The 11,921-nt window shown below is 45.3% G+C and overlaps 1 protein-coding gene across 2 annotated transcripts in view; it reads left to right on the forward strand.

Moving 5' to 3' along the window:
- The window catches only part of LOC100749721 (zwei Ig domain protein zig-8-like), a 59,611-nt gene extending 48,585 nt beyond the window's left edge, over window positions 1–11,026 (forward strand). For both annotated transcript variants that reach the window (XM_003491089.3, XM_024368993.1), the window contains exons 5-7: window positions 4,519–4,646; window positions 5,499–5,667; window positions 7,617–11,026. In XM_003491089.3, the coding sequence (XP_003491137.1) occupies window positions 4,519–4,646; window positions 5,499–5,667; window positions 7,617–7,705 (386 nt within the window). In that variant the 3' untranslated portion in view covers window positions 7,706–11,026. The remainder of the gene's footprint in view (window positions 1–4,518; window positions 4,647–5,498; window positions 5,668–7,616) is intronic.
- The last annotated feature ends 895 nt before the right edge of the window (window positions 11,027–11,921 follow it).

Consider the following 11,921-nt stretch of genomic DNA (forward strand, 5'->3'; position numbering starts at 1 on the left):
CCCGCGTAAAACGGACGGGACGATTTCTCTGCGGACGATGCGATGATCAGAGTTCGGCTCGATTTCCGTGGCCGCAAGCCGTTGCAGGGACGCGCGAAAGCTATCGGTCGGTGGATCCGAACGCAATCAATTTCTATCGGTAATGGCGTGGACGGAAGATTATTATCGGAGAGAGGAGTGTTCGTGTCGGTGATAGAAGGGCAGGGCAGAGTACGTGAGTCGTGTCGTGACACGGAGGATATGGCGCGTAACATATGGGAATCATAGGTTCTGAAACCGTAGGAGCGGCTCGAACGGTTTCGATCGCAATGGTCGCAACGCGATGCAACGCGACGCGACGAAGCGTTGCTAATAATACATGCGTCGCGTCGATCGCACGCTTATCCTACTCAGTTAAGTCATACTCGATACCGCCCCGCCGGTTCTGTGCATGTCCGTCGGGTGAACGTCCTCGTAGACCAAGTCCGGCGTTATTGTCCTTCCGAACACCGGTCACGACCTTCAACCGCAATGGAAATCGCTTTGCGACGTTGAACCTTCTGGCTCGCGTGGGACGCGGGGCGCTAGCCTTCGTTATCGATCGCCAACTCTCTTTTCACGTACCGGAATAATTTATCTACGCCTCTGGCTGATGTTCCAGTCTCCAGTCACGTCGTGACTCTGACACGACGGTCTCTCTGTATTTCCAGATGAAACGAGGCTACGTAGCGAATCGAACGATTTCACGCGCGCTTCGCCTTCAGGAATTTTGGCCTCGCCCTTTCGTAGCAGCTTCGTTGATAAATTGCGAGCAAAGTCGTTTTGATCGGTGAAACGATAGCCCTGCACAATTACGAATATCGAGCTTTTAGGCTGCTAAACTCTTCGAAACTCTTAGGCTAACTTCTTCGTTACGACAACGACCTCGATTTCTCAGTTTTTACGGACGATGAATTATCACACTCGAGGAAAGAATTGTCTGTTCGTCGTGGCATTCGTTGCTTTCGTCAAAGTTGCCACGCGCGTAAAATTCGCAACGAAAGTTACGTTTCTAATCTCAACGAATTGCGAAGAAACAAAATTCGGAATACGGCATAAAATTAGGCGAAAGGCAAATAGGAAGAAAAGCGAGGCGAAAATATCGTTTCTTAAAAAGCGAATAAAACGCTGGAGCGGGAGGTTTTAAAGCCATGGAATCAAGTTGATTAGATCGTCGGGATTTCGGTGTATCAACGTCGAGGAGAATTCTATTCTTGCCGGAGCGTCGATTTACTATCCACTTCCACTTGTTAGCCTTTTTTGCGAGCCATTGGGAGCACCGGTGATTCAATTGCGGCCGAAGTCGCGGTCGAGTTAGGTATCCAGGGCCTCTTCGATTTATTTCCTGTCGTAGCTCCGAGGCCAAATAAACATCGACTGAAGATCGACGGTTTGGGTAGATATTAATTCGTCGAATTGGACGAACCTCGGAGATTCTGGCCAAACCCAGTTACGGAATTATCGGAACAAACGTTCTCCATATTTAAATTTTGTCGTTTTGAACTTGCCTCGAAAGAATATCTATGTTTCGTCGATCGAAGTAAGTCGGAGAAAAAATTTCGGATCGAAAACCGCCTAAAAAGAGCAAACGTTTGTCGAAACGGACATCTTTCGCGGTAAGCGACATCGGTGACGAACGAATCGATACGCTAACAGGCAGGCCCGCCGAGCTTTCAGCGTAATCGATCGATTTCTTCGCGTACGAACGTCGATGAATTCCCTACGAGACAGCTACCAAAGAACGGATCGATTATTCCTCAAGGAGCGAATTCTCGAGGTGTCGCTACTGCCACGTAAACTGTCTTCTGTACCGATACTTGCCCCCTTGTTCCTTCGGTCCAGTCAAAGTTCCCGGAGGAGAAGCAATATGCCGTTGAAGGGTCACCGCGATCCTTAACGCTTAAGGCTTCTTCAGAGGAAGCCAAGATCTCTCGCTGATGTCAAATTTCGCTCGAACGATCGCCGGTCGTCCTTGTTCGGATAGCGCGCAACTTATCGGCCGGTTCGATGGTTCTTCGAAGAACGACGAAATCTTTGACGGTAGCTCGCGCTTAGAAGTCTTGGTCGATGCGTTTACCGTTTCTCGAGTCTTTTAATTTAATCCAGGAAAGATTTTTACGTCTTCGAGGAGCGAACAAAGCAATTCCCTCGAGCGTAAGCTGACGCTGTACGAAGCAATTTGCGTCTCGGCCGAATAAGAAGCAACTCTGTTTACAGCGAAAACGTATTTGTTCGAGAATGTACGACCCTCTTAAGGCAGCGTCGTTGAAAATTGAACACGGAAGCGAGAACCAGGGGTTGGTCAGCAAATCATGACTGACCAAAGAGAATTCGAGAAACTCGAGGAATCCCCGTAGCCGTTCTCGCTTCTCTTCCTCCGTCGTGGATGAACCGTCGCGCGAATAAACCTGTTATTCCTTGCTGCAAAATGCCACGGGAATAACAAGACCGCACCAGTGAGGCGATTACCACTGTCGATGTTTGTGTACCGTGTACCGTCCTGTCAACGGTCAACCGTCTACCAACGAAATTGCAGTCTCTGGAGCAAAAGTCAACGATCACTCTATCAGGAAAATAGGAAAATCTGAATTCTATTTGCTGCTACGCTCTTCCTAACATGGATATTTTTCGCATCGTTCGAGCGACATAATTCTGGCTGTAGCAGGCTACGGCAGGAACATCGTTTTCCGGTGGATTATTTTACCGCGATAAGTTTTTATCGTTTTATCGTTATACGTAGCAGGTGCAGCGAGAGTTTTACGGAGCTTCCGTAAATTGTTTGCGAGAACGTTGTATCGCAGATATTGCGGTGCATTTAACAGTCGAAGGACACGCTACCGGAGAGGAAGCGAAGGTGCCCGAGTTGGCAGGACGACCCTAAAGTTGGTCAGCAAACCAAGGAAATCCGGAGCTCGAGCTTGTCAGATAATCCAAACTCTACATCGAACGCTCAAGAAACGTACTCCTCCTAGCGCATCCGTAATCTTAGGTCTCTGTGTGACAATTGTACGATGAATTACGGCAACGGACAAACTCGCTAGAAACCTAATGTCAACTGCAGAAACCAACGCGAAATATTCGCAGGAGTAGCAGCAACGAAATATTCCCTACGGCGTGGAGCGGCAGCGGCGGCGACGCCGGCAAAATCCACCTGTTTATTCATAGCCAAGTGCGAAACGTTCGCTGCCGCTGCGAATATTTTAGGTTGGTCTGGGGGCTCCTTAATTCTATTTCAGCTTTGTTTCATATTTCGTCCTCCCTCTTTACGTGCTCGAAATCTACGCGTAACGAGTCACGCGGAATAGAATACGTTCCGATAATTTCTCTCGATACGAAAAAAGAAGCAAACTGAGGTGTGCTAATCCAATCTATCGTCGTGGAATACGTGCTGCCGTTACGAATATCTCGCGTTGTTTCTGCGACTCGTTCAAGCAAACAAAGCAAGCAGAAGAGCAAGGAGGATAAAGCAAAACTTATTAACTTAAGATTCCGTAGCGGCTGTCCGAAGGGAAGGTTCGTCCGTTTGATCAAATTTATGTACATCGTAATGCTCGCAGAACACGAGACGTCCCATCAAAACGATTCGATAGACGATACGCTTTTCCGAGTAAGTAGACGCATTCCGAAGTAGGCGGCCTTTCGTTGATTGTACGCGACGCGAATTCCTTCGAAGGGAATTCCGACTTATGTAGAGTCGATCCGATCGGTATTCCCTCGGTCAAGTGCTGCTTTCGAGAAACAGTATCGGATATATCGTATCGAGAGATCTTCGTTCGCCGTTATTGGATTTTATTCGACGGACCAACCTTCTCCCTGTGTCTAACAATAAGATTGAATTTGAGCACTCCAGGGCAAAAACAAGCGTTTCCCTTCAACCGTTTCTTTTTGCTATTTAAGAGAAACATCCAGACCACTATTCTTCGTTAACGTCACTTTACCCGACTTCGATCCTCGTATCGTGTCTGTAAATCTAATAGGATCATCGAGTCATCGAAGGGATTGCCACGCGTAATAATCGAAACATCTATTCGCTGGTTACGTGGTATACTTGGTGGCGTTACTCTCGACAAGCAAGTATGAAATTTACATTCTACGATATTTTAGACACGGAAGGATCACGAAACACTGTAACCGAATCTCGCGAGCTTGGTCTCGAGTTGCCGCTGTACGCCTAAAAATATCTTTCATAATTTCTAACGTATCGTGGGAAATCTTGGGAGATGGAGCGATTTGCACTACCAACGATATATTTTAAATACATGGCTAGATATAAAATAAAAGAACGTAAGATCTCTCGCTAAGATTGATCGTATCTCTCAGGTTAATTAATTTTCCTCGGAATTTTTTTCTAATTTCCCTCGCTCGTATATCCTCGTTCATCTTCCCCACCTAACTTTTCTTCATTTCCTTCGTCAAAACTAAACAGATGCCTTTCGGTTTATATGCACGTGCCCATCGGTTTAACCAGTAAAACCAATAAAGAGTTCGTTCTGATCGCAGAGCCGGTCACTGAGATCGCCGGAGCTCCGGATCTCTTCATCAACAAGTACAGCACGATAAACCTCACATGCCTGGTCAAATATGCTCCCGAGCCACCGTCCACGATCGTTTGGAGTCACGATCACGAAGTAAGTACTCGCAACGTTTTCCTCTTATGCACGCCAAAAGCAGAAGACACCGAAGGGTTTTCAAGTTTTCGCGCGCTAACAGAGAACAGCTATTCTCGCGATAAGCAACTAACGTCGTTGTTTGTAACATTAAAGAGGGGTCGAAGGAATACGTGTACATTGTACACGCGGTTCATTGTTATCCTACGATATCGATTATCGTTGCAGTCAATAGCGTTCCTACGAGCCCCGTTATTTACGAAGCCTGCTAACAAGCTCGCGATTGTTCCTGGACAACGATGCGTAGAGGGGCAGCGTGTAAATAAAGACGATTCGAACGTAAATTATTCGTGACTGAGATAAAGCTGCCGTTGATCGAGAATCGAGGCTCGTCGTTCGCTACTAGGAATTTATTAGGAAAAGGCCGTCGTATTTCTCCTCTGCTCTTCGGTCAGCGTATTATAAACGACCGAAAGAACGATAGTCGATCAAAGAGGAATAAACAAACGCGACGGGAGTGGATCGAAACTCGCGTTCTATTTTCGTTTTCAGTTACTTTGCGTAAATCGTTCTTCTGTTTCGTTCGCCAACTTCGTTGAAAATACGAAGAAGAGAAGAGGCTGAGAAACGAAGAGAAGAAAATATGGAAGCGAAAAGTAGGCTCGAGGAGCCGTTTCGTAGGTAGTCGGCATCTCGGCGTAGGCTGGAAACGTGTTTTAAAGGCATTTATTCCGCAACGCATTTCGCCACTCGAAAGAGACACTTCCTGTCACCACTTGTTCCCTCGTCTGCAACGCCAAGTAGCTTTATTCGGTGGTAGTCACGTTACGAGGTGGATAATGCGACGCGCTGTCCGTCTTCTTTGTTTCGCAGGCGATTACCTTCGACACACCGAGGGGTGGTATCAGCTTGGTCACGGAGAGAGGACCCGTGACTTCCAGCCGTTTGCTCATTCAGAGAGCGATCGAGGCAGACGCAGGCCTGTACACCTGTTCGCCGAGTAACACCCATTCCAGCAGCGTGCACATTCACATCGTCAATGGTAAACGAAAACATCGTTCTTTGTTTTAATCGTGCCACTAATTCGATTAAGTGCAATCGTACAAACTCTCGTACAAACAGTACCGACCTTTGGTCGCGCTATATGAAACAATATGTCGTGTCATTTATCAGTTCTCTTATGGTATGTCGTCTTTCCTATTCCGTGGCCATATTCTTCTAGAATTCTTATTATTTTCAACTTTCGACAAAGTCGTTTCGATACGCGCCCAAAACGAAGCGAGTAAGAAGCTACGAGAGGCACTGATCTGGGTAAAAAAAAAGACCGATAATCGTTGATTGGTCCCGAGGCAGCCTCGTGGATTAGTTTCGCATCGTCTGTACGTAACTTTAGAATATAACGCAATGGCCCTCGAATAAGGACACTCGAAGCCGTTGCCGAACCTAAACCCCGTTGACACATTTATAGTTCTGGCTATTGGCGATACGATATTCTTTGATATTCGTCCACCTCGACACGAGCATCTCCTCTGTAAACAAGTTATCGCCAACGAGTATAACCGTTTGGTACTTTTATTTTATTTATTCATTCATTTATTTATTTATTTATTTTGGTACTTTTATAAAGAACGCGAATGTTTCCAATTTCGTTGTACGCTGTTTATTTGAGAGATATTAAAGACGAAGGTAGTCGGTCGAGGTAATTACTCAAATCGTTTGTCGCAACACCACATTACGGAGCTATACGATATTTTCTTTCAATTTTTCCCGCTGTTAGTCGCCGAAATCACTTTGCATAACATTAACCCAAATAGCACAGCGACGCCCTAAATTAAATATCTCTGTGTTTTAGTTTTCGAGATGCAGGCCGACGTTGTTACGATAACCCATTATCTTGATTCGTTTTATTCTCGATGGCGGAGGTGTGCGTGCAAAACCGGGTACAAACGAGTTTCGTAAACCGCGTAATCAAAATGAAATCTTCGGTCGCGTACATGCCGGGGTTCTCTCGCGCCACATCGCAGGGAAGGAACCGGGAAACTTGCCGGGAAGAGTTTGTTGCGAACGAGCGCAACGCGTTACAACCAGTTTCAGAAGTTCCCAAAATTTCATTTACGCATCACTCAGACATATTAGAAGACGCTGTTCGCGTACAATTACGTTTAATTGCTTAAAGCGAGTGGAGATGTTCGTCTAGCTGAGCGTGGTGTGACGTCGAGTCGCGTCGAGTCGCGTCGAGTCGCGTCGAGTCGCGTCGAGTCGCGTCGAGTCGCGTCGAGTCGCGTCGAGTCGCGTCGAGTCGCGTCGAGTCGCGTCGAGTCGCGTCGAGTCGCGTCGAGTCGCGTCGAGTCGCGTCGAGTCGCGTCGAGTCGCGTCGAGTCGCGTCGAGTCGCGTCGAGTCGCGTCGAGTCGCGTCGAGTCGCGTCGAGTCGCGTCGAGTCGCGTCGAGTCGCGTCGAGTCGCGTCGAGTCGCGTCGAGTCGCGTCGAGTCGCGTCGAGTCGCGTCGAGTCGCGTCGAGTCGCGTCGAGTCGCGTCGAGTCGCGTCGAGTCGCGTCGAGTCGCGTCGAGTCGCGTCGAGTCGCGTCGAGTCGCGTCGAGTCGCGTCGAGTCGCGTCGAGTCGCGTCGAGTCGCGTCGAGTCGCGTCGAGTCGCGTCGAGTCGCGTCGAGTCGCGTCGAGTCGCGTCGAGTCGCGTCGAGTCGCGTCGAGTCGCGTCGAGTCGCGTCGAGTCGCGTCGAGTCGCGTCGAGTCGCGTCGAGTCGCGTCGAGTCGCGTCGAGTCGCGTCGAGTCGCGTCGAGTCGCGTCGAGTCGCGTCGAGTCGCGTCGAGTCGCGTCGAGTCGCGTCGAGTCGCGTCGATCGATCGAAAAGTCGTCTTTTTCTCGAGAACGCGACAGTTTCGCCGTGAATGTTGTTTCCAATGTAATTCATTACGGTTGGCAAAATGGAAACTACCTTTTTACATCGCACCGTAAATTTCGGTTTGTTGCAGAGCATCCAGCGGCAATGCATCACGGCAGCGGCGGCGGAGTGGCTGCGACCTTACTTACCCTCGTTCTACTTCTTTTCATGATCATTTAGCCGGTGCTTGGTTTTCATGGAAGGGTTTAACTGCGGCGTAAATTGCGTGTTAGCGAGCCGCGGCGATCGAGTTCGTCTTCGTTCAAAACGACAAACCGACGTCGACTTCGTCTAACTCGTCTAAGCGTCGTCGTCTGCATTATCGATCGTAAGAACATATTTCCGAATAAGTTACATTCTTCCTTTGTCCCTTGAGAGAACACCTTTATGAAAATACTCGATCTTTTAGTTGTGTTTCTTGTTTCCTAGTTCAACGTTATACCGTAATGTCCAGCGACATGCAACCTAATCTAAGTGATTTCTTTTTGATATTGCGACAAATACTAGCGAATTTTTCCAACTCTCCCTTCTATTCTCTCGCTGTCTTTCTTACGATTTCGCGCGGCAATCATCCTCGACGATTTTCGTACACGTTTAACGCCAGACCGGTACGGATTCGACAGATGAGTTTCCATTGTATCGAGTCTCCTGTCTTTAGTCCGTCTCCTTTAGTCTTTCCATCAAGTAGATACGTCGTACTCGCGGCAGGAAATCTTTCCTGCTTTCTTCGGCGTTAGCTTGAAACGCGTTCGCTCGAATCGGTTGCGCATGTATGTTAAAGAACGTATGGTACGATAATACGTTTCTACGAGTTAAATTGTTCGTAGCACTATAGAAAATCGCCTCGTTCTCAGTTGTTATCGAATCGTTAAAAACATTTTGCGAATCGATTAAATCTCTTTAACGAGCCTCCGCGATGATCTTCTGCGTAATTTTACGATCGAATGGGCAATCGAGTTACGGTAGCGCAACTGCTATCGAGACTGGATATAATTAAAGAAAAAACTCGTTCGAAATGTTGCCACGGCGTCCAATGATAAACTCGCTTCAGTCCCGTGTCGTGAAAACTTTCGTCTTGTTTTCGTCTATACGTTTCTATACGTTTACCTCGAAAAGGATATTGCTATCCTGGCAAACTTGTTACATACTATTCCTGTCATCGGGAAATACAATCAACGCCAGACGGAAGAGCGTATAGTCTTCCGCGTCTGTCGCGAATAATCGACTTACGAGTGTGAACGAAAATTCATTTAGAAACAGGAACTACTATAAGCATGTTGCATATCAGAGAGAACGTTTTAGGAAAGTTTCGAACGAGACGTTTATAGATCGTCGAAGAATTTACGTAGACCCGATAGAAACGAGAGACTCTAAGGGAATCTAAGAAAGAAGATAGAGATGAAAGGATATTGGAACGTAAGTACATATATATATATATGCGTAAAAATATGCGTATCGCGTAAGTGCAACGACGTTTTCGAGATTTTCTGTGTCACGACAGTCGTATCGCGTGAACGTTTTAAATGGTCTTGATTTAGAAACGATGTGATTCGACGTTGTTTTCATTGCCAGATCGTAAATCAGTCCAAGAGCGCGCAAACGCTTTGTCACGCAACTTTTTTCCTTTATTCGCGCGATAAAAGTTTGTTTTCGTGGAATCGCATCGTAGAAATCTACAAATACGTTGCAACGATGCGCGCGCCAGTTTCTTTCGAAGGTATTACGAATATAAAGGCCAGTCATTCCGTCGCAACTCAGCGCACGGACAATTGTGCCAGAAATTTGAATACGAGTTTTATTTCGGAAATAAAAGACTGGATCAGCGGTAGAGGTCGAGTGCACCGATGCGCAGCACTGGTTAAAGAAAGGGAGTGTTGCCAGGAATTAAGAAAAGAAACGCTGAAACAGTTTACCCAAAAGCTCTGCGGGGCTATTCGTACCGACTACTTAATTTTATTCTTTTATAGGGAGAAACCTCTAAACCATTCTCATTAAAGCTTATTTCCGGAATAAAGTTATTACGTACCATTCCCGCGGATATTTTTGTGCGGATGCTCGAATAAAAGCGTGCATACGAAGCGAGTAAATTGCGTTATGGCGGATTAAATGTAGAATTTGTTACATGTTTGTATTGCCTACCGTACACATACGTTTGTTTGTGGCAATGTAAATATTCGTTGTATCGATCAGTGTAACTAGTATCGCGTTCGCACAATGTATGATAATCTTTGTTGCTTTTGTGATGTTCTTTTTTGTTATGCCTAAGGGACCACGAGAGTTAAGTAAATATAGATGGTCCAATTATTCTCATCAAGTTAGTGTTTGAAAACGAAAGGCCGGGTGTTTCCGTGAGCAAAAACATCTTCTGGATTACGTATATTAAGTACGTAACAAAGAAAACGCGTTTGTTGCCAAGAAATCGTACCAGCGATTCGTCGAGTTCTGTGTAAGCCTACCTCTCTGTGTTATACTTATTATCCCAGAGTGATATCTTTCCTCCTCGAAGTAGGTTTTCGGCGACGAAGATACCCTGTTCGATTTATGGCTATCTTTTATACGAAATACCCATGAGAATGGGTTAAAATCTTCCGTTTCCTTAGCAGTCTCCCAATAGCGAAAACTCAGAATCCATAGGAGAAAGGCTCACCCTAGTTAGCATGTATTTGCCACATGAACGTAATCTCTGGAGAAGTTTTCGTTCGACGACGAGGAGAAGCGATGCGCGATCGGAAATCTGGGATAATGGGGCTATCTAGTAGAAAAATTGAAATCGCAAAAATCAACGAGACTCCGTTGTTATCGTATGCGGATGTCGTTACGAGCATTAAATCGTTGTAACACAAAAAACGCGACCGTAGTAACACGTTGAAAGGAGGATTGTAGAAAATGATCAATTTTTGTATAGCTCAGGCACTAAAAATATTTATAGAACATCGTTCTACCGGTTTTCAAGGAATTATGCAAGCACGATGGAAAAGCTGTAAAGAAAAGGAAGTTGCAGTATGAAACGAACAGGCCGAAAAATTGATAACCGTTAACTTGAAACGATGATAACTTTGTATAGAACGATATGCTATAAAGGAAGAACCGAAAAATCTCCATTTGTATCAGTTGGTAGGACTTGTTGGCAGCAGACGCGTAAAACGGAATGTAAACTTTCGCGTGAAGCGTAAAGGTTTTCGACCGAATCACAGCGAACACGTAAACTTCGTCGTATATTTCACGTTATATGTATACGTTACTCGTAACGCAGTTAGTTGTAAGCGTTTTTACGAAGCCGGAAGAGCGACAAGAGTATCTATCTAAACGTATTGTTAGCCGTTAAAACGGATGTTGATCCGACATTTAACGTGGTTAGTCGACGGTTATAATAACTAGCCATTACGTCTTCTTCGTTTAAGAGATTTTTTACAAATGTACATAGTTAAGGACCTCGAACTTTATAGCGACGATTCTTATTCTCTCGTTGTAGCAATTTATTAAATTAAAAAGGAAATCTGATCCGTTCGATGTTATTTCTGAAAACTATTACAACGAATGACAACGTACATACCATATCCAATTCCACGTTTAAAGTCTACCACGGGGTAATATTCCCTAATCGAGCATCGGATTTTTATTCTTCTAACGCTGAGATTCTTTAGAAATGCATGACATTTAAATCGACGACGATACTTCCTCTCCCTTCCATCTAACGACGAATCGAAAATAAGATAAAATATCTTTGCGAAAAAATTTTTATCGGTCTGAATACGTTCGTGATAAGTTCAGGATTTTTGTCTTTTGAAAATATTCACACGTTTAAATAAACGCACACGAAATGCATCGAAAAGTTGTTCGGAAAATTTCTTGTGCTTTTTACGGTAGATACATCTTGTTATCGTTGTTATGCAATTGCCGAGGTTGCAAGAATGTTATGAATTCTAAATATGAATGCTAAATTCAAAAAGACGTTGCCGTGTTTTCACATGGACGTTAAGTGTACCGATTAAAGAGAAACGTTCGAAATTGATGGATAAAAAATGTCATTGGACGAAACAACGATGTATCTTACGCATCGACGAAGAATAGTCAAACAGTCCGGCAATATATGTGGCAACAAGTTTCCGAATACCCGATTATGTTCCTATTTCGAAAGTATAACTAGACGTCTGAAATTTCGACGAATTACGGTCGATGTATTTACATAAAAACTCATCAAAAGATCCTTAAATTCCTTTCCCTGGATCGATGGTTGCGACGCGTTGAAAACGAAGGGCTAACGAATTAAACAAAGTTAAATTAAAGCACGGCTGAAGCGAGGCAAAAGGCGAATTACAAAGAGCTAAATTATCGAGAGTTGGCCGGTTTTTATCACAAAACCGTTCAATTATATTTGGTGGAAGAGCCGGTGCGA

The sequence above is a fragment of the Bombus impatiens genome, unplaced genomic scaffold (assembly GCF_000188095.3).
Source record: "Bombus impatiens unplaced genomic scaffold, BIMP_2.2 scf_0504, whole genome shotgun sequence".
In the NCBI taxonomy this organism is placed as follows: domain Eukaryota; kingdom Metazoa; phylum Arthropoda; class Insecta; order Hymenoptera; family Apidae; genus Bombus; species Bombus impatiens.